General features: G+C 44.0%; 1 protein-coding gene across 2 annotated transcripts; it reads left to right on the top strand.

The window, feature by feature from the left end:
* The first annotated feature begins 1,545 nt into the window (after positions 1-1,545).
* On the top strand, positions 1,546-26,178 carry LOC101676190 (cartilage associated protein). 2 transcript variants are annotated; one of them, XM_004774189.3, is made up of 7 exons: positions 1,549-2,103; positions 4,738-4,887; positions 8,073-8,244; positions 13,202-13,330; positions 16,679-16,824; positions 18,055-18,138; positions 25,249-26,178. In XM_004774189.3, the coding sequence occupies exons 1-7, from the start codon at positions 1,633-1,635 to the stop codon at positions 25,300-25,302; spliced, it is 1,206 nt and encodes a 401-aa protein (XP_004774246.1). In that variant the 5' UTR covers positions 1,549-1,632; the 3' UTR covers positions 25,303-26,178. The 2 variants fall into 2 exon arrangements, with proteins under 2 accessions (XP_004774247.1, XP_004774246.1); XM_004774190.3 differs by lacking the exon at positions 13,202-13,330 and having other exon boundaries at positions 1,546-2,103.
* Positions 26,179-27,109: the final 931 nt, after the last annotated feature.

Below are 27,109 nucleotides of genomic sequence, written 5' to 3'. Positions count from 1 at the left end.
TTATTAAGATTTTATTTATTTATTTATTTGACAGAGAGAGATCACAAGTAGGCAGAGAGGCAGGCAGAGAGAGAGAGGGCGAAACAGGCTCCCCGCTGAGCAGAGAGCCCGATGCGGGACTCGATCCCAGGATCCTGAGATCATGACCTGAGCCGAGGGCAGCGGCTTAACCCACTGAGCCACCCAGGCGCCCATAAGTCTTGGTGGTTATGAATAAAGCTCCTTCAACATTTCTGTGCAGGTCTTTGTGTGGACATAAATTTTGCACTCATTTCAATAGATACTAACAAGTGCAATTGATTGTTGGATGGTATGGAAAGAGTATGTTGAGTTTGGTAAGACTGTCAAACTGTCTTTCAGAGTGGCTGCACCATTTTGCATTCTCACTAGCAGTGAATAAGAGTTCCTCTTGCTCCACATCCTTGTCAGCATTTGGCGTTTTCAGTATTTTGGATTTTGGCCATTCTACTAGTTGTATAGTGGCTTGCATTGTTTTGAACTGTATTCTTGAAAAATGTCAATGGCATAATGAGAAAACCTGAAGAACAGAAACGCTAAAAGATTAGAGGCCACTACATTGAGAAGACAAATTGATACAATATATGACCCTGGACAGCATCCTGTCCAGAGGGGTGGAAAATGTACATAGAAGACATTATTAGGATAGTTGACAAAACTGGAATAGGGAATTTAGATTAAATTCTTCTATTAACATGAAATTTCCTGGATTTGATCATTGTCTAGTTTTGTTTTTAGGACCTACAAACTGAAAGATTAAGGGTCACATGGGCTTAATATACGCAACCTCCTCGCAAATGATTCAGAAAAAAATATAAAGAAAGGAACTGGCATAATATTAGCTATTTGTGAATGTGGATCATGGATACATAGGAGTTGTTGTACTATCCTTGCAACTTTTCTGCAAATTATTTGGAAATAAAAGTATAAAGAACTAGGAAAATAACAGCTCTGTTTTAACACTCCATCTGTATCTTTTGAGGCACACATACAGTTTCTTGATCATATTCTGAAGGGTAAAATCGCAGACTCATCTTCAACTTGATCAGCTAAACAGCTTACAAAGTGCCACTGACATCCTTATTAATTCTATTTTTTCTTCCTCTCTCACTGAAATGTAAGGTCGTTGGCAGTGTTATCAAAGTGCAGGCCTTGGACCCTCAGCAGCAGCCTCACCAGGGTGCCGGTTAGAAATGCAAATCCTCAGACCCTCACCTCAGACTTGCTGAGTCAAAAACTCCGAGAGCACCGCCTAGAAATCTGTGCTTTCACGAGTCTTCAAAGTGATGAGAAAGTTTAAGCTGTGCTGTGATCGTTAGCGCCGCGCCTCGCTTGCAGACTGCCAACTCCAAACAAATGAACAGTGGAGCCCGGGAGCTCGGGCTAGACCGTGCAGAACCAGAGGGCAGCGCAGCACCCCCTCGGCACCCTCCCGGAGCCGGGAGCTTCTCCCGGACCCCCCGCTGGGTGGGGACGGCCGGCAGGACGGGGCGGGCTGGAGGCTGGTATCCCCGCCTCCCAAGCCTGGGGCTCGCCGCGTAGCGCAGTCCTCCGCCTTCCTTGCCTTCTCGTCCCCTTCCGTCCTTTCCTCCTTCCTTCCTTCCGCCGGGCGCGATGGAGTGGGGGAGCCGGGCGGCCGCCTCGCTGCTGGCGCTGCTGTGCGCGGGCTGTGTGCTGCGCTGCGGGCGCGCCCAGTACGAGCGCTACAGCTTCCGCAGCTTCCCGCGGGACGAGCTGATGCCGCTGGAGTCGGCCTATCGGCACGCGCTGGATCAATACAGCGGCGAGCACTGGGCGGAGAGCGTGGGCTACTTGGAGATCAGCCTGCGGCTGCACCGCCTGCTCCGCGACAGCGAGGCCTTCTGCCACCGCAACTGCAGCGCGGTGCCCCAGCCCGAGCCCGCCGCCGGCCTCGCCCACTACCCCGAGCTGCGCCTATTCGGGGGCCTGCTGCGCCGCGCGCACTGCCTCAAGCGCTGCAAGCAGGGCCTGCCAGCCTTCCGCCAGTCCCAGCCCAGCCGCGAAGTGCTGGCCGACTTCCAGCGCCGTGAACCCTACAAGTTCCTGCAGTTCGCCTACTTCAAGGCAAGTCTGCCCGTCCGGCCCCGCCCCCAGGCCCAGGCCCGGCCCCTGCCCCCGCCCCCAGGCCTGGCCCCGCCCCTCCGCCTGGGGTGGCCTCGCACCGCCTTCCCCCGTGCAGCCTGCTCCCACCCAGCGTTCAAAGGACGCCTCCAGATCTTGTCCCCCCTTCTTCATCTTAGATAGAGATGAAAATGCTTATCTAGAAGGGTTATTCTGGGGGCAGAGAATACGTACACAGAGCGTCAACCACCCAGCAGTGCCTGATAAATGTTACCTGTTATTTGAAAGACAGACTCCTCATTTCTGTGCATACCGTTAAAACCCCCTTTTCTCAAATAAGTGGCGACTTTCAGTAACAGAGGGGAAGAGGACCTGAGGTGCCGACTAGTTCCTTTTAAAGAAAAGGAAGTTGAGGCCTGGCCAGGGCCAGGGCTTGTCGGGAGCACACACCGGCCTGGAGGAGCAGAACAGTGCGCTGTGACTCATCAAGGTTGGCGCTCTCGGCCCTTTGATCTGGAATTTAACACAGTTGTCATACTCCTCTGTGGCTACTTAAACTCTGTGATTGCTGGCTAAAAATAGCCACAAATGGCAGTTCTTGATCCTTGGAGTCCTTTCTCTGCGGACCCTCAAGTTTTAAGAATGGGCTGAATGCCCTAACTGGATAAAGCGACTTTAACTTCGCGGGTCGTTACCAGTTTTTGCCAAGAAAGCCCTCTCAAAGTCCAGTTTCTACTTTAGCTAATTGAAAATGATTTTTAAGGGAATATATTGTAGTCATTTTCATGACTACAAAAATAGATTCAGGGCGCATTCCAGACTCTGGAGGTAGAAGTTGTTTTGTTTTGTTTGAAACTTTGCTTTGAGTCTTTGTTTCTTTTTTTTTCTTTTTTGCTTTTTTGCTTTTTGCTTTGAGTCTTTGGATTGCAAGATCTGTTTTTCATATTTCTGAAACAGAGCCACCTTAGGTTGCATTCATAAGAACAGTACAATAGCACAAAACCCCAAGTAGGTGAAAAGCTGAGTTATTTCTGTGTTCATATCTTTATATAAAGTATCACTTTTGTTAATGTTTGTCCTGGCAATAAAAAAATAGTTTAAAATAAAACCGGGGGATAAGATTAATAAAGCTCCAGGACATTGAAAAATGATGGCTGGCTCTTAAAGGACTATGTTTTAACAAAAATAACTCCTTTAATTCTCTTTTTTTTGCCTAGTTTTTGCCAGATACAGTCTGAACCAAATTTGAGTCATATAATCAAGGGGGAAATGTTTTATTTTTAAAAGTGGAGACTAGTAGAAGCTGATTCATCTACAGATGAATTTGAAACAAGTGATATAGGGAGGAGGGGAAGAGTATTTTACTTAATGTGACCGGAAGGCAAAGGTTTTCTCCTTCATGATGGTGGCCTCAAACATCAGGATGGTCACAGCTATTCTTTAAAACCTTTAACAGAACTTGATATAATCACTTACTTAGAAGTCAGTGAAATACCATCTGTCTTGGTATTTTGAGATCTCCCAAAAGACAGGAAAGGTTCGAGATTTTATTAGGAAGCCAGGATCTTAGCTGCTTCAACAGAAAGTCACTGAAGAAGTGATTTGAGGTGGTGTCACTGTTGCCTTAACGATGTTTTTCTTGTCAATCTCGGTGTATGGGGTGGAGGAGGACATGATTGGAGGTATGCATATACACCCCCCCACCCACCCCAGGCACCTACAGTCTGTAGGCTGGTGTGGGAGACAAAGCTGTCTGCTCCTGCTACACACTGAGGCCGATTTAGGAGTGGCTTATTTGATAGGTGGCTGGGGTCCTCTCATGTAGGTGGCTTGTCTCTCTAGAGCACCTGGGAGGGTAGTCCCTTTCTCCAAAACTTGCCTGGGTTTCTGTCGGAGGCTTAGCTGCCAAGATGTAGCTCCATGTTCCAGAGGGCAGGGCCCAAGTTGAAGTGAATAAATAATTTATATATAAATATATAAATGTAAATTTGTATATTTATATATTATATATGATACATTTATACATATTTATATATATTTGATTATATATTTATATATTTTCTATATACTTATATTTATATACTTTTATATATTTATATATTATGTATATTTATATATTATATATATTTCCAATATATTTATATGTTGGAAAATATTAGTATATTTTTTCCAGCAGAAAAGTTGTGATGTAGTCCCACTGGGTAATTGGAGGAATGTTGAAAAGTGGTTATTTACAAAGGCTAGTAATGGTGGGAGGTGACCCCCCACCCCGGGGCCAAAAAAGGCTCAGGAGAGGACGGTTCCAGGAAGCAGGAAGGAGGGAGAGGGCCACCTCGAGAAGAGCTGTGACCTTCAGATAAGGGCCAGTAGTGGCCCAAGATGACTGAAGGGAGGGAGCGAGGAGATAAGTAACGCAACTTTACCCTCTTGCCTTCCTTCAGGCTTCCACTGGGGCTCCTCACTGGTGAACCCCACTGGAAGCTAGAGGGCAAGAGAGTGCAAGTCTTGATGGGCCATGGAAGTCACGGAACCCTCATCTGGAAGCATAGTGTTGAAACACAGAGTTACTTGAAGGTTTTGCAAAAATCACTGCCCATCCTCCATTGAGCAGATCTCCCCTTTCTTTGTTGTACTCAGGCGAATAATCTTCCAAAAGCCATTGCTGCCGCTCACACCTTTCTACTGAAGCACCCTGATGACGAAATGATGAAGAGAAATATGGCGTATTACAAGAGCTTGCCCGATGCCGAGGACTACATTAAGGACTTGGAAACGAAGTCATACGAGGTATATTTGGGTTTTTATACTGCCAGCCAGTTGCAGTGTGAGTGGCTGCAGAAGCGGGTCTTGATGAATAGCTATTGACATCCCAGGACCTCTAATGATTTTTGGTGGCGTTGTTGAGTTTTATGACAATGGAAATGATTGATTTTTTAGCACAGTTGACCCATTTGAGAATGAGATTTTACATTCTATGAGGCACTTAAAGACACATTTCCTTTAAATGCTGTATTTTAGAAATAAGGTCATTTGGGGGCACCTAGGTGGCTCAGTTAAGTGTCTGACTCTTGATTTCTGCTTAGGTCATGATCTCAAGGTTATGCGATTGAGCCCCAGGTCAGACTTCTCTCTCAATGGGGAGTCTGGTTGGGATTCTCCCTCTCCCTTTATGCACCCTTCCACTCCTACTCTATCTCCCTCTGTAAGGAGGGAGGGTTTTTTGTTTGTTTGTTTTTGTTTGTTTGTTTGTTTGTTTGTTTGTTTTTTAAGAAGGTCATTGGATCATTTAGTTTTAAGATAGAGGAATATACACATATCTTGGATATCATCCAAAAATGACCAGAAACACAAGAAACAGGAGCGTAAGTCTCCATTTCTGATGAAACTAGAAGACACATCTTTTTACACACACACACACACACACACACACACACACACACACACACATATGTACTGAGGTGGAAAGGGAATCGAGGGTCTTGGAGGACTGACTTGACAGATTAGAGGGTACTGAAATCTATGCATCTGTGAAGGGGAGTCTGATGGGAATGAATGAGGAAGCATCTAACTCCTTTGAGCACTTACTGTTCAGACCTACTGAGTTTGGTAGCCAGGGGCATGGGTACCTGGGAAGGCTTAGGGCATGGTTAAAAAACAGAGGGATATGCGGGGTGCCTGGGTGGCTCAGTGGGTTAAAGCCTCTGCCTTCAGCTCGGGTCATGATCCCAGAGTCCTGGGATCGAGCCCCACATCGGGCTCTCTGCTCAGCAGGGAGCCTGCTTCCTCCTCTCTCTCTCTCTCTGCCTCTCTGCCTACTTGTGATCTCTGTCTGTCAAATAAATAAATAAAATCTTAAAAAAAAAAAAAAACCAGAGGGATATGTTGGAAGTATCCATGAGGAGCTGATAGATCCCAGCCAAGGACTAACTTTAGGGTCACCTGTCATGCAGCCAGACTGCAAGCTCACATTGTCATTGGTGGTGACCCTCACATACAGAGTACAGAGTCTTTTTTTTTTTATTTTTTACTTATTTATTTGACATAGAGAGAGAGAGAGATCACAAGCAGGCAGAGAGGCAGGCAGAGAGAGAGGGGGAAGCAAGCTCCCTGCCGAGCAGAGAGCCCGATGCGGGGCTCGACCCCAGGACCCTGAGACCATGACCTGAGCTGAAGGCAGAGGCTTAACCCATTGAGCCACCCAGGCGCCCCCAGAGTACAGAGTCTTGATCAGTTTTCTAGGGAAGCATTCTCCAAGCTCTTGTAGGACTCGTGAAATACCATGCTTGTCTACCCATATCTGAGAGCCAGTCTGGGGAGAGCGGTGGGGGCCTCACAGCTGAGTCAGAGACTATCTGCTTCTTGGTTCTTAGCCTCATGCCTCAACCCCCACTCTGCTATGCCTGATCCCTGACCCTCCAGCCCTTATAGATGGAGTCTCTAGAATAAATCTCCATTCTCTGGTGAGGAGCGCCTTTGGGAGGTATGATCCTTTGGGTGGACAGGTGGGTGTTCAAGGAAACCTGGGGCTCTAACAATGCTGTTCAGACTTTTGGCCCTGCTTTCTCTTCTGTGCCTAGCACCAGTCTCTGTGGTTGCTAGTGCCTGCAAATGCCGACAGGTGTATGACGTAGTGTAGTGCATGGTGGGGGCGGGTGGGGGGATCACTTCTCCCCCAGACCCTCCTCTGTGATAATTTGGCTTTCGGTCCTTGCAAAAGTTGTTGAAATGTCCTGTCTATTGCTGGCCCCTTTTTCATTCTCAGTGAAAAGGATTTCTGCCTTTGAACCTTTTTCACTGTGGTCTTCACTGGGCTTGGGGAGCAGAGCTGAGAGCTCGTGGTCAGTGCACTGCGTCTAACTGCAGGTGGGCTAGACCATTCTCTCCCTCTTCGGAGTCCTGCCGGGTGGGCTGGGGCTGCCCGACTGTGTGCCCAGGGCTTCCGTCTCCAGGTGTGGTTTGCTTCTTGCTGCCGCCCAGCGGTTCCTGCAGAGCCAGCTGCCTGGACTTGCTGCTTGTTTTCCCAGCCTCTGGGCATGCGGTTCGGTTCTCTGCCTGCCTTATTTCCGGGGGATGCTGCATGCTCAGGAGGTTAGGGAGATCAGCCTCTCTATCTGACACGTGATGCTTGGGGTTCAGGTCCGAGGGGTGGTCCTTAGACACCTCCATCCTGGAGCAGCTGAATAAGAACTCCAGGTGGAGCATGCGTGCTTATTTCCACAGGACCCCCCAGGTGAGCCGGGTCGTGCATGTACCTGAGATCTTTACTCATTTCTTGTGAGACCCAGCGGCTTCCTCAGCCCAGTTATTCATCTTTTATCTGGTCCAGTCAGCAATTAGCAGAAGTGTCTTGACATTCCACCATCTGGCACATGCCTGCCCTCTCCAGGAATTAGTACTAAGGCTTGGCATTCCTATTTTATACTTAACTGTTGGGGGAAGGGTGTCTGCCGCCCGCTGTCAAGCGTATATATCTCTTCTGTGTTTCAATTGTAAAAACCAGCTTTATTGACGTAGAACTTATTTAAAATTTATTGACTAATTTTAAGTGTATAATTCAATGAGTTTTGGTAAAGGTATGCGAGTGTGTGACTACCATCACAGTCACATCACAGAATATTTTCATCTCCCCTAAAATGTTCCCTCAGGCCCCTTTCCTATCACACCTTTGTCCCAACCCCTGACCTTTGGCAGCCAGTGCCCTAATTTCTGTTACTATAGTTTTTCTTGACTTGAATTTGATTTTATTATCAAGCACCTCCTACTTTTTGAATCAAATAAGAAGCGTACCATTGCACGTAGGGTAGAAAAGCTAGATATAAGTCAGTTCCTGGGCGGCTTCCTATTCAATTTAGGGTCAGCGTGGTTTTTTGGGGACTAATGAGAGTGGAGCTCCACGATGGTCTGACTGCTCTCGGTTGGACGGCCCAGCACCTTCATGTTTGGGAGCTTCACCCCCTCTCCTTGCTTTCCAGAGCCTGTTCATCCGGGCTGTGCGGGCCTACAATGGCGAGAACTGGAGGACGTCCGTCACAGACATGGAGCTGGCCCTTCCCGATTTCTTCAAAGCCTTTTACGAGTGTCTCGCTGCCTGCGAGGGCTCCAGGGAGATCAAGGACTTCAAGGATTTCTATCTTTCCATCGCAGGTTGGTGGCAGGCCATATTCCACATGTAAATAGGACAGCTGTCTTGTGGCATCTGCGTGCCTTCCTGGCACACAGGAGGGACTCCGAGGACCCCCCCCCCCTTTTTTTTTTAAAGATTTTTATCTATTTATCTGAAAGAGAGAGAGAGAGCACAAGTAGGCTGAGTGGTAGACAGAGGCAGAGGGAGAAGCAGGCTCTCCGTTGAGCAAGGAGCCCAATGTGGGACTTGATCCTGGCACCCCGGGATCATGACCTGAGCTGAAGGCAGACCCTTAACTGACTGAGCCAACCAGGTGTCCCTCTGAGGAGCTGTTGAGCTTCAGTATGAATGGTGGCTGGGGAAGTAATATGTAACCCACATGTCCAGCCTTTGATTTAGCAGGGGTTCTGAAAAAAATCCCTGAGTACAATGTTCAGTCAAGCACAGGCTTGGAAAGGGGGTCCCGCAGATCAGCCCTGCCCGGTTACAGATCCCCTGCAGGCTTTTGAAAAAATAAAAATCGGTCTGAGAGCAATTCATGACTCACATTATATAAAACGTTACTAGTTTAGACACCCTTAAGGGTGCATTCCAGTGGTGTATAATACATGCGCGCTGACGTGCCCCTACCACCGCTGTCCATCTTAGCCTCCCATCATTTCATCTTCCCAAATGGATGTCCCGTATCCATTCCACAGCAGCTCCCCTCCTTCCCTGACAGCCACCACTCCGCTTTCTGTCTCTGTGAATGAGACTACTCCGGGTACCCTGGAGAAGTAGAATCCTATAGCATTTGCCCTTTTGCGACTGGCTTATTTCACTTAGCATAATGTCCTCCAGCCTCAAAAATATTGTAGCAAATTGGTTGCCTTTTAAATCATCAGTAGGTTTTTCCTCCACATCTATTTTCTCCCCTTGGTTATTGAAAAACGAGATCATTGGCCCCTGAGAGATTCCCACAGTCTGGATTTTGCTGACTATACCCCCTTGGTTCTCTATTCCCTGTATTTCTTATAACTTGGAAGCTGGATGGTAGGGCTTGATCAGGCTCAGGGTTGATTTTCTTTTTTTGTGGAGGTGGGGGCAGAAGACGGCTTCCTAGTTGGTGCTCAGTTCTCGTGTTCCTTCCCGCATCCCTTCATGCCTATAATGTCAGGAAGTACTCCCTACACTCAGACTGAAGGAGAGGTACGGAAAGAGTGCTTCCTTGAAGTTACCATGTTTTGACTATAGACAATTGCTAGAAAAAGTGACTTTATGTTCTAACTAGATGCCAGACCCTGTTCTATGCTCTTTATGGGTATTATTTTGAGTTTGCAACCCTATGAGAAAGGTACTAGCATTCTCCCCATTTTATAGCTGGGAAAGCTGAGGCCTAGAGAGGTTAAGTACTGTGCTTATTGTTCTCTGGGGAAGGGCTGGGATTTGAACCCAGGCAGTCTTGACTAGAGTCTTACCTCAGTGAAATCCTCTCACCTCACCTAAATTATACTTAATCTGGGACCTTATTATATTTTTAGAATAGGTAACATATATGCACATAGTATAAACTGTGAAAAACCACAGAAGGATACACTGTAAAAAATAAGTCTCCTTCTGTATAGTCAGGGTCCTGACTGGAGATAGATGGTGGACATACATAAGGATACCTCAATATGGATTTGTTCATAGAAATGTGGGTGAAAGTGAACCCCAAAGGGGAAAATGGTACCCTCGGGCTACTAGTAGTGGAGTTATTATTTCCTAGGCTGAAGGGGAGGAAGGAGTTACAGACAGTTATTAGGAAGTCTTGCTTCTATCCACATCTCTTCTACCCATTCCACTCACCTCAAAGGTAACCATTTTTATTACCTTCCAGCTTATACCCCTATAAGGTTTTTTTTTTCCCTACAAAAATAAGCAAAGATCAGTTTATCTTTGATCTACCAAAGATATATCTCTATATCTTTATATGTAGATAGATGGATAATTGAGAATATTTTTGTTTAAAATTTTTGTATTTTATTTTAAAATAATTTTTTTATTTTCAGTTTTATTTTGATTTTTTATTTTTAAGTAATCTAAACCTATAAAGAAGTAGCAAGAGTAGTACAAAGAACTCTCATAAGCTATTTATCCAGATTCACCAATTTTTCACACTGTGCTACATTTACTTCATCATTCTCTCTGGATTTGTGTATGTAATTATTTTTATTACAGAACCACTTGAGAATATGTTGCATACATCATGACCCTTTACCCCATAATACTTCAGTAAATTTCCTAAGAATAACAATATTCTGTATAAATCCACAATGCAGTTATTAAATTCAGGCAACTTAATATTGAGACAATACTTTTATCTGATCCATAGTTTATATTCCAGTTTTGCCCCTTATTCCATAAATGCCCTCTAGCAACTTTTTCTTTCCTGGTACAGTCCAATCCAATATCATGTTTCCTATTTATTTGTCATTTTTCTTTAGTGTTCTTTAATCTGGAACAGTTCCTTGGCCTTTGTTTTTATGCCATTCATATTTTTTTATGCCATTCATATTTTTTTAAGAATATAGGCTAGGAGTGGCTGGGTGGCTCAGTCGGTTAAGCATCTGCCCTCGGCTCAGGTCCTTCTCCTGGGGTTCTGGGATTTAGCCCCACACTGGACTCCCTACTCTGCAGTGAGCCTGCTTCTCCCTCTCACTCTACTGCCGCTCCCCTTGTTTGTGCTCTCTCTGTCAAATAAATAAGTCAAATCTTTAAAAAAATGGGTAAGAACATGGGCCAGTCACTTTATAGAATATTCCTCAGTATGAGTTCCTGTTATATTCAGGTTGTACACATTGGGCTGGAACATTACAGAAGTATGCTTCTCGGGGTATCCCATTCAGATGTGCATGGTACCTGTTTGCCCCTTACTGGTGATGTTGATTTTTAAGCATTTGGTTAAAATGTTTCCAGTACCCAGCTTCTCAGCAATACTATATTTCCTTTTGATACTAATCAATAATTTGGGAAAAAAATACTTCATGATGAGGACAATTTGCTGTTCATCAAATTGTATTCATCCCCTCCCTTATGACCATACACATAGCAAATGAGCAGATATTGAGGATTCTTGCCTGATTTCTTTTTTCTCTATAAAGTTTGTATATATGTACATCTATTTCTCTGTATTTTTTGGTTTGCTTTTCTCACACTGAATAGGTACTATACTTTATACACTGTTCTGTTCTTTGTTTTTTTCACTTAGCAATATATCCTGGCTAGCACATAGAGAGAGTCATTCTTTTTGTTGTTGCTGACTACTCCACTGAGGGGTGGGAGGAATGAGGCACCACAGTTTATTCAACTCTCTGATGGACATTTGGTTTGTGCCAATCTTCTACTATTACATGTAATACTTCAGTGGAGAACTTTAGGCCTTTTTTTTTTTTTGGCTAAGTGTGGAGGTGTGTTTTCAGAGTCAACATAAGTTGGATTGGTAGTTCAAAGAGAAAATGTCTTTGTAAATTATTTAGTATTTTATAGTTACCATGTTGTTTCCTAGCAAAAATGTGTGAGAGTACCTGTCATCTACAGTCTGGCCAACAAAATGTGTACCATCATCCTGGATCTTTTGCCGGTAGCTGCACAAACGGAGGAAAGGGAGGGGCCGTGGTTCATGTGGGAGGATTTTAGTGATCAGTCCTGAAAGCAGTGGAAGTAGTTTTCATTAGTTGTTGCGATCCACATTTTATTGGCACAACTAATCATAGGGCGCCAACCCAACTGCAGGGGAGGTTGGGAAATGTAGTCTTTGATGTCTTTCTCTATTATTATATTTAGGTCTACCTATTCTCTTTTAATGGCTTTTTAGATTCCTACTATTTGTATGTACCATATTTGATTAATCACCTGTTGATTGGCAGTCAGGTTATTTCCAGGTCTGCTTGTTGCAACAGTGCTTTTATGTGGCTGTGTCTAAAGAAACTTTCCTAGAAGTAGACTGCTGGGCAAGGATGAATACCCAACTTTTGTAGCAACATAGACGGGACTGGAAGAGATTAGGCTGAGTGAAATCAGTCAAGCTGAGAGAGTCAATTATCATATGGTTTCACTTATTTGTGGAGCATAACAAATAGCATGGAGGACAAGGGGAGTTAGAGAGGAGAAGGGAGTTGGGGGAAATTGGAAGGGGAGGTGAACCATGAGAGACTATGGACTCTGAAAAACAATCTGAGGGTTTTGAAGGGGTTGGGGATGGGAGGTTGGGGGAGCCAGGTGGTGGGTATTATGGAAGGCATGTATTGCATGGAGCCCTGGGTGTGGTGCATAAACAATGAATTCTGTTATGCTGAAAAGAAATTTAAAAAAAAAAAAAAGAAGAAGTAGACTGCTGGGCCAACAGATATGTGCATTTTAACCTTTGATGCATTTTGCCAAATGGCTCTCCAAAAAATGTGTTCATATTTTGCTTCTACCGACAGAATAGGAGAGTATAAATTTCACCATCTTCTCCCTAACACTGGGTGTTACCGAATTTTTAAAAGTTTGCCCATTTAAATGACAGGCAGTAGCTACACTTATGGGGAACACAACAAAATACATAGATTTGTTGAATCACTATGTTGTATACCTGAAACTAACGTAACATGTGTGTCAACCCTACTTCAACAAAACGGGATTTTTGTTGTTTGCAAATTTAGCAATTTAAAATATTTTAGGTGGGATTGTGTTTCTTCATGACAAATGAGGTTTATCTTTTCACAATGTGTCTTTGCCATTTTTATGATTTCTTTTCTGTGAACATCCTTTGGCCATTTTATATTGGGTGTTTGTCCTTTTTCTTACTGTTTTAGGGAAGTTTATGTATTGAGGATTTTAGCCCTTTCATCATAAGTGTTGCAAGTATTTTCCCCATATCATCTTTACCTTTTACCTGGATCACCGAGTGGGGCAGCAGGAATACTGAGAGGCTGATGAATGTGCTGCTCTGAGAATTTGTGTGGCTTCTTTCAGATCATTACGTAGAGGTCCTGGAATGCAAACTACAGTGTGAAAAGAACCTCACACCCGTTATAGGAGGCTACCCAGTGGAGAAATTTGTGGCCACCATGTATCATTACTTGCAGTTTGCTTATTACAAATGTAAGTAATTATCTTCTACCAGCTCTTAGGCAAGGTCCTTAATTCTCCTGAGACTCAGCTTCCCCATCTGTAAAAAACGGGGGTAACAACACTTACCACTGGTTGTTGAGAGAATTCGTCAAGGTTGTGTTGACAGCCCTGGTGCCGTGCTTTGCACAGAAAGCCAGCCAGCAAGACCTGGTGATTCAGGGCACAGTCCCTGGGGCCAGACCACCTCGGTTTATGTTTCCGCTTCATCACTTCCTAGCTTCTCCGTGCCTCAGTTTCCTCATCTGTAAATTGGAGATAATTGTTCTAACCTTGTGAGCTGATATCTGTAGAATTCTTAGGGTATTTGTACACTAGCACATGACCTTATCTCCTCCCTATCATCAGCCTTCCCTTCCAGACTGAGTTTTATTCCACTCTGTCCTTCTTGGGCCTGAAATTCGAGTTAATCTATCAGAACATTCCAAGGAGTCGAAGGGAGACAAATATAAGAGAAAGTTCGTCAGAGTTGAGACTTCAGAGTCTTTCTTTTTGCCCCTTCCTCCTCTCCCCATAACTGATGTTGTCTGAGTGGTAGGAACCTTGCGGTGGCAAGCACAGGAGGATCCTTCCCGTTCAGGGATAGGTATCCTCGGGGACTCAGGGATATGCTGTCAAAGGACCAATGACCTTGGCTTCCACAGCCCTCTTTCCCCACTGTGGCTATTATGTTCTTTGTTGAGTTTCCTCTTCTTGCAATAGCCACCTGCCTTTTTATCTCCCTTCCTATCCTCTTCAGGACTGAAAGATGTGCCTCTTGCTGAAGGTTAGAAAAGGGACAAAAAAAAGAAAAGAAAGAAAAAAATTTTCTTCTATATGTGTGTGTGTTTGTATTTAACTTTGCTCATCAGGATTATTCCTGAGAAGACCCTGTAGCTGTCATTTACAGCAGAGCTTTGTGAGTAGGGGAACTTGCCCCTTTCAGTAGTGAACCTGCTAGTATGACAGCCTGAACCTCATCTAAGGATGCGATGAGATATCCTGAAATGTCCCTTGGTTGGGACGTTCCTTAGATCAACAGGAGGGTGAGGTGTGTCTTCAGCAGGTGTCCTTTCCCGTGCAGAGGCAGGGATATTTTATTTGCCACTGTAATCCTGGTACTAGGTAAAGGATTATTGAGCATAGAGAAGAGTAGTCTTATTCTTTTTGGTGAGGGGTGGGGTGGGGTGTAGAGAGTGAGCTGGGGTGGGGGGTGAGGCAGAGGGAGAGAGAATCCTAAGCAGACTCCATGGTCAGCACAGAGCCTGATATGGGGTCTATCCTACCACCCCAAGATCATGACCTGAGCCGAAATCAAGAGTCAGATGCCCAAACGACCAAGCCACCCACACACCCCAAGTCTTATTTTATATAATCTAGGAACATGCTTTCACATGAGACGCACCAAGCTCACGATGGGTCCCCAGCAACTATTTATTTGGCTGCGTTCTAATGACAAGGGGACAGTTTTCTCCTAGGCAGTGTTTTGCTTATGAAGAGCACTCTTTTTCAGTCTAAGTGATCAATTAGCACTTTCTTATGAAAAGACTTATAGGCTTGTTACAGCAAAGTGAGCATCTCAGAGATGTGCAGAGAAACACCCAAAGCAGAGCACCCATTCCCATCTCCCCCACTTATCCCCACTTAGTATTAACTCTGTGTTTATATTCATCCATGCTTGGAAGAGCCCTATTTTAATGAGAATTATAGAAAGTCGTGTATATTTTAAAAACTTATTCTGGAAAATGTAAAGTGTACATTAGAGATGATGGTATAATGAACTGTATAGTATGCCCATCATCCAACTTGATCTTTTGTCAACACTTTGCCAGTCTGGGATTTATAGTTTAAAAGTTTTCTGTTGGGACGCCTGGGTGGCACAGTTAGTTAAGCAGCTGCCTTTGACTCAGGTCATGATCCCGGGTCCTGGTATTGAACCCTGTGTTGGGCTCCCTGCTCAGCGGGGAGTCAGCTTCTCCCTCTCCCTCTATCTCTCCCCCTGCTCATTCTCTCTTTCTCTCTCAGATAAATAAGATCTTTTAAAAAAAGAAATAAAAGTTTTCTGTGGATGAAAACACAAGCTACTGTTGTTGTTTGATAAGCTGGTGTTTTTATTTAATTTTCCTGAAAACCTGTTTTGGCACTTTCCTGAGCAAGACACCATGTTGGACTCTGAAAGGGAAAGAATCCAGCAGGTGTTCTAATCCTCTGAGCAGGGCGTGGCTCTGCCTGTGCAAAGCCAGAGCACTAGGCCTTTAGAAGTGTTCCAGATATATCCAGGCTCTGGCAGCACACTTTTCCTTGGAATCCTCACACGCTCTGCCCTGCCTATCAGAGATGGTGGCTGTGACCTGTAGATACCTATGGACCAAAACCTCTAGCTCTACCCGCTGCTCCACGGGAGATCTTTGCTTTCTGGGTTTATAAGTGAACAGTATGAGTAAGATACACTTCTTGAAACTAGCTTCTTGAAAGTCAGCCCTGTTGCGAACTCTTTTGAGATTATCTACCACACTCAATTTTTTGAGCACAGGTGTTATTTATGCTTGAAGCCCAGCCCGGGAGGCCGTGAAATAAGTACCTTTCCCCACCTTGCAGACTTTGTGAATAACCCGCGCCCTGAAGTCGTGGGTTTTTAGGGTCGTTGTTACAGGAGACAGCCACTGGGTGGCACAATTTATTCATACCCACGTTTTGGTTACTCGGGCTAACTAGAGCTTTAAAATTGGAGGGTCATGTGCCAGGATAAATACCCAAGGGCTTGCGGCTAATCACCTCTTTCCCCTTGCCCCCCACCTCCAAAACAAATCCCAACGCCTGCAGATCCCCTGTGCTCAAGGTGCTGTCATAGGTGGGGCAAGTCTAAGGAGACGTCGATACCGGGTGACTTCACCTCGCTTCCAGCCCAGAAGGCCCACCATCCTTTGCGTCTTCTAGGTTTAGGCTAGCTGTAGGAGGGCTGCGTGGATCTGGGGATTATGGTGCCATCCAGGTGGGACCCAGGCATCTCCTCCCTACATCCCTCAGCCCCAGGACAGTCCAGGGGACTCAGCCTTCCCCGCTCAGGTCAGTGGAGCCTGAAGTAGAACATAGTAGACATTTCGGCAAAGGCATCTACCTAATGAGAAATCCCATGTTTCAGAACCACTCCCGGCTGCTGTGGAGACCCAGTCTGTGCCTGGCCCACCCAGGGATGGCTCTGGCCGGTCACAGGCTTTCCCAAGGAGGGGCTGTGGAGAAGGGGCTTGCCCGTGGATGTTTTTTTAGGAAGCCAGTGCGGCTGAGGGGAACTTCAGGGCACGGTTTGCTGATTTCCTGCGCCTCTTTTCTCCCCGGCCTCAGTGAACGACCTGAAGAACGCGGCCCCCTGCGCGGTCAGCTACCTGCTCTTTGACCACGACGACAAGGTCATGCGGCAGAACCTGGTGTATTACCAGTACCACAGGGACAAGTGGGGCCTCGCAGATGAGCATTTCCAGCCCAGACCAGTAGGTGGCGGGGCGCGGGGCACCACGTTTGCGGGCCTCTTCCTTCTCCCGTTAGGCGACTGCTTTGCCTCTTAGGGGAAAGCATTATTATAGAAATGAAGGGGAACCCCTTTTTTCTGGGTGGGTTTTTGTGGTCTTTTAACATTTTACTGCTCTATTCTGATTCCTAAATCAGTAAAAACTACAAATGTCAAACATTACAAAATAGTTTTACTTAGAAAATGTAATTCCTTCAAAATCCCACACTTTTTCTTTACCGTCTGCCTTATAGCTATGCATTTGCTCGTGTATACAGCTTGTATATACAGCTCTACCCGCTGCTCCACGGGAGATCTTTGCTTTCTGGGTTTATAAGTGAACAGTATGAGTAAGATACACTTCTTGAAACTAGCTTCTTGAAAGTCAGCCCTGTTGCGAACTCTTTTGAGATTATCTACCACACTCAATTTTTTGAGCACAGGTGTTATTTATGCTTGAAGCCCAGCCCGGGAGGCCGTGAAATAAGTACCTTTCCCCACCTTGCAGACTTTGTGAATAACCCGCGCCCTGAAGTCGTGGGTTTTTAGGGTTGTTGTATTTATTTATTTTTGTATTTATTTATTTTTACAGAAACAGGGTCACACTTTACCTGCTGTTGTGCAACTTGCTTTGTCTTTCCAAGAATTCATCAGAAACGTTTTCCATATCACACTTATATACCTACTTATTTTTTAACACCTCCAAGATAGATTCCTTTATGGATGGACCATCATTTAATTCATTTGATGGACAAGCTCAGCTTTCCATGTGTTTGTTTTCAGGGAACTCCACAGATTATATATTACTTTTAAAAGATCTTTTCTAGTTGGTCTTTGCCCTAAACTTGTATTTCCCTTGGGATTTTTATATGCTGTCCCAGTTTGCCATACACACTTCATGCCCTGGCCAACATAGACACACACACACACACACACACACACACACACTCGCTCTTTCTGTCTCACTTTCTCACTAACTTGGGGTTGGCCTTTTTCAATTGAGATATGGTTTACATACAGTAAAATTCATGCTTTTGAAATGTACAGTTTAGTGGTTTCTAGTAGAGTCACAGAGTTTTACAGCCATGACCATTGTCCAATTTTAAACATTTTCATCACCCCCCAAAAAAGTTCATACCCTGTCTCCCCCTTCCTCCAGTTCTGACATCAAAGGGTTGGTCATAGAAACTATTCTGTGTTTGTGTCTGAACAGGAAGCCGTTCAGTTCTTTAATGTGACTACACTCCAGAAAGAGCTGTATGACTTTGCGAAGGAAAATATAATGGATGATGATGAGGTAAGTTTTCATGTTGAGCGCATGTCTGGCTAAGAGAAAATATTACTCACATCTTTGCAGAAATCACTGGAAGGCCAAGCCATCCCTGAAAGAGAAGGGAACCTTGAGAAATACAATTTCTGTGGGCGTTTTAATGAAAGAGCATTGGAGGGGGGATCACAGCTTTCTAGGAAACCCAGGTCATACATAGCACCACATTTCCTGAAGGTGAATATGGAGGAACCTATCATTGAAGTCATCCAGTGATAATTTTTTAACTTTATAAAAATGCAGTGGATTTTCAATGACTCAGTGCTCCAAACACACTTGGAAAGCCTCATCCCAGTTTTTCTGGGTTATGATTATTATCTTTTTCTTTTTTTTTTCTTTTTGTAAATTTAGTACTTGCTGTGAGTCATTTTCTCATTCTCTGAGATTGCTTGAAATTCCTGATTCTCATTCAGCTGCCTCCTTTTTTCTTTTTTTTAAAGTTTTTATTTAAGTAATCTCTATTCCCAGTGTGGGGTTTGAACTCATGACCCCGAGATCAAGAGTCACATGCTCTCTGACTGAGCCAGCTGAGTGCCCCTCAGCTGACTCCTTTTTTGACAAAGACTCCACTGCTGATGGAGTATTGGGGGTATTTAGAGAGATGTGTTTGAAACAAACCAGAGCATGCTTCCTAAGGCAGTGAGGGACTTGCTGGCCTGACCCTCACTTCATAGACAAAGAGCTGGGGGAGAGGAAAGTTCTGTGAACTCAGGGCCTCTGGGTCTTCTCTTTCCACTGCCCTGGTTTTTGGTGGAGCACTTTGAAATAAGTTATGATCACGGAATTTGCTTTCCATGCACAAATTTGCGTGGGGTGGACCCATCACTGGCAGGCACTAAATTCCCCAGAGCTCTGGTTTTCCATCTATAAAATGGGACTAACAATGTTGACCTCACAGGGTTGGGAAAATGAAGTATCACACTGCATGTGGAAAGGCTTTATAGACTAGGAAGTGATCACTGTGTCCTGAGTCCTAGGTTGGGTTAAGAAGCAGAGCCTGACATAAGGTCCCAAGGACGCTGCAAAGGAAGGAGTGCTGGCTACACACAAGCAAGGCTGGATGCTCTAGTTTGGAGAGTGGAGAAAAATATATTTATAAAAAGGAAGAGCTGAGTTCCTAATGGTCCAGAGCAAACCACTCTTGATACTTTGAGATATATACTTCCAATGTTTTCTATATATTTTCCGATATCTATTTATAATGAACCCAACTGTAATAGATATCATAGATTTTCCATTTGAAATTGTAATATGAGAAGTTTCCCTTGTGATGTTTTTCTAGAACACCTTTATTGGGATACTATTCACACACCATAAAGTACAAAATATAGTGGTTTTAGTATATATGCAAAGTTGTGTATCCATCACTGAGAATTTTAAGGCATTTTCATTATCCCCAAAAGAAATCCCAAACCTGTTAGTAGTCATTCCCATTCCTTCTCCTCTGTCTATCCCTTTCCCATCTCTGTCCCCAGCCTCTGGCTCTATGGATTTACCTGTTCTGGACATTTCATATAAATAGAATCTTATGGTAGGTGGTCTTTTGCAATTGGCTTCTTTCCCTGAGCATAATGTTTTCAAGGTTCAACCATCTTGTAATATATATTGTGTTACATGTAAAATTCCTTTTTATTACTGAATAATATACCACTTTGTGGATATACCACATTTTGTTTACATGTTCCTCTGTTGATGGACAGTTGCACTGGGTTGTTTCCACTTCCTGACTATTTTGAATAATGATGCTATGAACATTTGTGCACATGTTTTTGTTTGGACAAAAGTTTTAAATTCTCTTATGTATGTGGAAGTGGAATTGCTGGGTCAGATAGTGCTCTGTAGTTAGTTAAATTGTTGAGGAATTCCCAGACTGTTTTCCAAAGTGGGTGCACAATTTTACATTCCCACCAGCAGTGTATGACATTTCCAACTTGCCACATCTTTGTCAGCACTTCTTGGTGTTGGTCTTTTTTTTTTTTTTTTTAAGATTTTATTTATTTATTTATTTGACAGAGAGAGAGATCACAAGTAGGCGGAGAGTCAGGCAGAGAGAGAGAGAGAGAAGCAGGCTCCCGCTGAGCAAAGAGCCCGATGCGGGGCTCGATCCCAGGACCCTGAGATCATGACCTGAGCCGAAGGCAGCGGCTTAATCCACTGAGCCACCCAGGCGCCCCTGGTCTTTTTTATTATAGCCATTCTAGTGGGTGTGAAATAGTACTTCATGGCGGTTTTGATTTTAATTTCCCTAATGACTAATGATGTTGAGCATTTTTTCATAAGCTTATTAGTCATTTGTATATCTTCTTTAGAGAGATGTCTAGTCTATTCAGATTCTTTGTCCATTTTTTAATTGGGATACTTGTCTTTTTATTGTTCAGTTGTAAGTGTTCTTTATATATTCTGGTTATAAGTCTTTCATCAGATATATGAATTGCAAATATTTTCTTGCAGTCTGTGGGTTGTCTTTTTCATTTTCTTAATGGTGTCTTGAAGCATAAATGTTTTAAATTTTAATGAGATCCAATGTATCTGGTTGAAACTGCATCTTGAAATTGAAAGTGTAAGTCTTCCAACTTCATTCTTCTTCTAGGTTGATTTGACTATTATGGGTCCCTTGCATTTCCATATGAATTACAGTATCAGCTTGCCAATTTCTTTTTTCTTTTTTGCTTGTGTTTTTGGTGTCAATATCTAAGAAACTCTCACTTAATCCAAGATCATGAAAATTTACTCCTCTTTTTTAAAGATTTTTATAAAAAAAGTTCTACAATCTATTTGACTTCATTTTACATATCATGTGAGGTAGGAGTGCAATTTCATTCTTTTACATATTGATATCCAGTTGTCCCGGCACCATTTGTTGAAAAGATTTTCTTTTCTATTTAATTGTCTTGGTACCCTTGTAGGAAATCAACTGACCATAAATGTAAGGGTTTATATCTGGACTCTCAATTCTAATCCATTGATCCATATTTCTATCCCTATGCCAGTACCAGACTGTCTTGAATACTGTAGCTTTGAACTGCATCCTGAAATTGAAAATGTGAGTCTTCCAACTTCATTCTTCTTCTAGGTTGTTTTGGCTATTCTGGGTCCTTGCATTTCCATAGGAATTATAGCATCAGCTTGCTAATTTCTTTCTTTCTTTTCTTTTTAAAGATTTTATTTATTTATTTGATACAGAGAGAGAGAGAAAAAAAAAAAAAACCACAAGCAGAAGGAGTGGCAGGCAGATGGAGAAGCAGGCTCCCCACTGAACAGGGAGCCAGATGTGGGATTTTATCCCATGACCTTGGGATCATGACCTGAGCCGAAGGCAGATGCTTAACCTACTGAGCCACTCAGGCACCCCTGCTTGCCAATTTCTGCAAAAGGCTGCCGGGATTTTTTGGTAGGAATTGTGCTAAATCTGAAGATCCTTTATTTATTTATTTTTTTATCCTTTAGATAGTATTGACATCTAAACAGTAATAAGTCTTCTGATCCATTAACATGGGATGTCTTTCCACTACTGGAGGTTTTCTCTGATTTTCTTCAGTAATGTTTTCTTAATTTTCATTATTCTTGATTCTGTTGCAAATGGAATTTTTTCTCATTTTTCTTTTCAGTTGTTCATTGCTAGTATGTAGAAATACAATTGATTTTTGTGTATCGATATTGCAATTCTGCAAATTTGTTGAATTGTTTACTCTAATAGTTGTGTGTGTGTGTGTGCATGCACATGCAGGTGTGTGTGTGTGTGTGTGTGTGTGTGTGTGACTGTGTTGCTTAGGAGTTTCTACATGAAACATGGGTTTCATGTTACCTATGAATAGAGGTGATTTTACTTCCTCTCTTCCAATCTGGATGACTTTTGTTTATTTTTCTTTGCTAATTTCCCTAACTAAAACCTCCACTAATATGTCAAATAGAAGTGGGGAGAGTGGACATCCTTGTTTTGTTCCCAGTCTTAGAAGAAAAACATTCTGTGTTAGCATTAAGAATGTTGCTAGCTGTGTGTTTTTTTGGTAGGTGCCCTTTGTCAGGTTGAGAAAGTTCCCCTTCTCTTCCTAGTTTGTCAAGTATTTTTAACATGAAGTGGTGTTGAATTTTGTCATTTGCTGTCTTCTGCGCCTACTGAGCGGATTGTGTGTTTTTTGTAACCTTATTAATGTTTATTATAAACATGACTTTTTAATGACTAATATTCCCAGGTATCATTTTTTTTTAAAGTAAAGCTTTTTGTTTTTGCAGGCTTTTAGGTTGCTTCCAACTTTTTTCTCTCACAAATAACATAGCTATGACTAAATTGGTTACTTCTTTTCTGGTCACTTCCTTAGGATAAATTCCCATGGGTGGAATTCCTGGGTCTAGGGCTATGAACATTTTGAATGCTTTTGATGTACAAAGACAATATATTTAGAAAAAATCATAGATATTAGAACAAGAGAATTTTTATGATATTCAGAAATGCTCTGTCATGTCACAGATGAGGTGATAAATTTAGAAAGGTGGAGTGACTTGCTCAGAGTTACACAGCTAGTTGGTAATCACCTGTTGAACACCAGGCTTATTCTGGACTTTAAAACTCCTAGTATTCTTGGATTTGACACAGTCAAGATAAAAAAAAGAATCTGTCAGAGGTCCAGGAAGAAATTAACTTATTAATCAAAGCTTTAGAATTGTGAAAGAATTAATCCATCTCTAAAGAACAAGCTATTTTCTTTTCTAGATATCAAATTATGGCAAGTAATTATTTAAAACAAAGTATCATCAATATAATAAAATTCCTAATTTAATCTTTAAAATTTCCAAAGGACAAAATACGACATTGAAACAAAACATCAATACGATTTAGCTAGGGCTAAAGTTAGGGCATTCTCCTTTATTATTATCTTCCTGGGGTTGAAATGTGTTGTAAGAGCTCCTGAAAGTTCGCACAACACTGGTTAAAAATTTTGCAGACGCTTATTACGGTTTCAGAAACTTTGTAAAGCAGGCTGAAATAGGTGCTTCAAGTTTCAGGTTCTGATGGTTGTTTGATTTGGGAATGTCTAAGAGAAATAGATGATCATTTACAGGAGTGATTTGTTGAGGGAGTGCTCTCAGGTAGGAGAGAAGTGAGGGGTAAGGGAAGGAGCCACGGAGATGTATGGTCTCAGCTGGAGTCAAGCTTAGCCTGATCCCACAGGAGTTCTGGAGCATGGATTGTACCACAGAGCTCTTCCTGCATTTTACAGGCAGTTTATCCTTCTGTCCTTGGTTGTTGGCAGCCCAGAGGGGTTGGTGTCTAAGCTTCCAGGTGGGGCTGCTCCTTTTATTCAAGATCAGTTGTCCAGAAAAGGGGCAGCTATCAGCCATCAGTAATCGACATTTCCAACAGCTGGGGAATGGGTGCATTCCCCAAGCAGATCTGAGCTAGGCTCTTGGTGCCTCCATTCTAACAAGGCACAGAGGGGGTTGTGTTTCTTTCATCTGTATTGTCTTGGGTACTTATTAGTGAGCTAAGAGCAGACAATACCATCATCCCCATGTCACAGCAGCCACACAGCAGGAAACAGTAACTCTGGAGACAGCTGTCAGGGCCATACATACAATCCTTCTACTGTGTTTTCCTTTTGGGATCCAGAAAGCAACCAAAGAGCATCATTTTTTCTTTTTTTTCTTTTTTAAAAGATTTCATTTATTTATTTGAGAGAGAGTAAAGCGAGCGAGCGAGAGAGAAAGAGAGCCAGGTGGAAGGAGAAGCAGGCTCCTCGCTGAGCAGGGAACCTCACACGGGGCTCGATTCTAGGACTCTATCCCAGGACTCTGCAATCATGACCTGAGCCGAAGGCAGACGCTTAGCCACTGAGCCTCCAGACACCCCAGAACATCGTTTTTTCAATCAGTAGTCTTCCACTTCCATAACTTCAGTTTCTAATCTCAGGCATGACAAGGTAGATGTATTTGGTAAAAATAATAAGATTCCCTTTAGTGTCTTGTGTACTTGGGAGATTTCCTAACTATCCTCAGATGCTGAGATTTTTCTAATGGGAAGTGTGTTAAAATATCAGATAGAGCAAATAGGCTGGGATGGTGACTTGGCCCGAGATGGTGACTTCTGTGAAGGAGGCCAAGCTTTTGCAGGGGTGGTTGGTATGATTGGGGCTGACCCTCATGGGAGCAGGACTTGGCCTGTTTGGTGGTTCACTCATTCTTGGCAGTTAAGAGAATGGGTGGCATCAGCTGGGCCCAGATGTGTTGTGGGAGAGAAATCAATGCGGAGAAGGAGATCAGAAAGTATGCTGGGCTATTCCAGGTTGAAGCTTAAGGCTGATTGCTGAAGGAGGGAGCAGGTGGGCTCCTAGTCCTGACAGTGGGCAAGTGGGTCCCACCGTACCCAGGAGACTGTCTTGTAAAGGGAGTGACTGCTTGAGCACACCAGCACTGCTCACGAATTCTCTCCATCATTCTTCCGTTAGCAGGTTTCCCACCTTCGGCATGCCACATTCCGGGGGAGAAAAGCAACCCAGGTGCTGGTCCTGGAGAAGCTCAGGTCTGCTGATCAAGGCAGAAGGGGAACAGATAGAGAGTATTCCTGTGGAATAACTGCTAAGGGTTTGGGGGTGCCCAGAAGAGGGGGCACTGAGCAAGTCTTTAAGTGGGTGGCTGGATTGCCCGCTTCCCACGGGCCATCCGTGGGGGTTCCAGAGCTCGTGACTCCACGTTCACATGGAGGGGAAGCCACATCCCTCCCAGGGGGACGTCAGGTCCTCTGGGCGCAAGGGCAGTGGAGAAGGGCTGCTCCAGCCCACACAGGCAGCCAGCAGGGGCATCTTAGAGACAGTCTCTGCTTACCAGCACTTTTATTTTTATTTTTTAAGATGTTTATTTATTTATTTGACACAGAGAGAGTAGAGGAAGCAGCAGGCAGAAGGAGAAGGAGAAGCAGGTTTCCTACAGAGCAGGGAGCCCAAGGCGGGGCTCGATCCCAGGATGCTGGGATCATGTCCTGAGCGAAAGCAGATGCTTAATGCCTGAGCCACCCAGGCACGTCATTACTGGCATTTTTAAAGTCAGGTAGCTCACCTAACACTAGTGTCCTATTGTCTCTTACAGGGAGAGGTTCTGGAATATGTGGATGACCTCTTGGAGCTGGAGGAGACTGGCTAGTCCACAGCAGAGAGATGCCTCTCGATGTTCAGGAGACCCAGATTCTTTGTCTTCTTTACCCCAGTAGCCCATGTTGTTGATACCTCAAAGCCTTCTCTTTGCTCTGTGAAGTGAAAGGGAAGCCTCAACTCTCACTACATACAATAAGGGGTGAGCCTGCCTTCCCTATGACTGCCTCCGCATGGTCTGCCTCCCCACAGCCGGACCACATCCACACCTATCTCCCTCCCTATCTTCAAACCTGCCTTGCTCATGTTCACGCCCACCTTTCTCACCATTTTCGTTGGAAGGACAGTCTTCCATTTTTTCCCCCCCAGAAAAATCACTATTATTTTTTAAATAAGACAAATACTCCTAAAATTAAGTGATTGTGAAGACCTGCTTAGGGTTTTTGCTTTTCCAAATTTTGTACTCCTTTATCCCCATGCCCTGATCCAGAAAAGAGAAGCGGACGACAAGGGCCAAATTCCTCCACGCCCCCTGACAACCTACACATGGTCTGACCTGCACCATTTCTGGCCCTCACTGAAAGACAGTTTGGGTAGATAGTGCAGGCTACAGAAATAGGGCTTTTGCTCAACACTTCTGCCTCTCCGAAGTCTTATAATGGTTGGTTGGTCCCCACTGGGGAAAATAGTCCGTTACAAGTCTCAAAGTTCCAAATGGAAGAAAGCAGAGGGAGTCTAGTTTCATTCATTCTTTCAATAAATATTTATTGAGCACCTGCCTACATGCTAGAGATTGACCTGGGCACTGGAAATGCTGTACAGAATGACAGAAAAAAAAAAAATCCAAAACCAAACCCTGCCCTCTGGAGTCTACATTCTATAAGGAGAGACAGACAACAAATAAATAAGAATAAATATATACAACCTATCAACAGTGTTAATTGCTATGGAGAAAAATAAAGCAGGGAAATGGGTACGGAAGCCTGGAGATGAGGGTACAGTTTTAAATAGCATGGTCAGGGAAAACTTCACTGGGAAGGCGACATTAGAGCAGAGACTTTAAGGAAGCAGTTCTCAGGGAAAAGCATTCCAGACAGAGGGAACAGCATATGCGTGAGAACATGCTCACTGGAGTGGGGGAATAGCAAAGAGACCAAGGAGAGGAATGGGCAAGGGGAAGAATGGAAGGAGATTAGGTAACGGAGGCGGGAGGGAGGACAGGTGGCTTAAGCCAGTGTAAGGCCTCTGGCTCCTACTCTGAGATGGGAACCACTGGAAGGTTTGGGGAGAGGAGTGCCTTGGCTGCCATATTGTGACCAACGGCAGATGCAGGGACATCAGGCAAAGGGAGAGCTGGCTTGAACCTGAGCCGTTGCAATGGAGATGGTGAGAAGTGGCCAGACTTGGACTTATTTTGAAAGCTGGGCCTGTAGGATTTGGTGACAGATTGGATATGGAGCATAAGAGAAGGAGGGGTTAACAGTGACCTCAAAGGGTTTTGGCCCAAGTGACGGGAAGGATGGAGTTGCTATTATTGAGTATAGGGAAGTTGGTTGCGCGTGTTAAGTAAGGAATTTGGTGCAAAGTAGGCTCTCTGAGGCTGGGATGGAAGGTTCAGGCTGCAAATAAAAACCTGAGCATCCTCAGATCAGGTCTTTGACAGAGCCTGGTCCAGACACATGGGTTTCTTTTGGGGGTACATTCAGAGGAAACTTGTGAAGGCCTCCATCAAGCATAGTTACTGACTGTCTTCTAGGGGGCAAGGGGTACCTTTGAAGGCAAGAAGCTCAGTCAGCTGAGGGCAGTTCTCTGGAAGGACGGTGACCACTGGCAGTGGATGGGCATGGTGAGGGGCTGGG

The sequence above is a fragment of the Mustela putorius genome, unplaced genomic scaffold (genome assembly GCF_011764305.1).
Source record: "Mustela putorius furo isolate JIRA1106 unplaced genomic scaffold, ASM1176430v1.1 tig00003834_pilon_pilon_pilon, whole genome shotgun sequence".
In the NCBI taxonomy this organism is placed as follows: Eukaryota; Metazoa; Chordata; class Mammalia; order Carnivora; family Mustelidae; genus Mustela; species Mustela putorius.
This window is presented reverse-complemented; position numbering and strand designations above follow the sequence as displayed.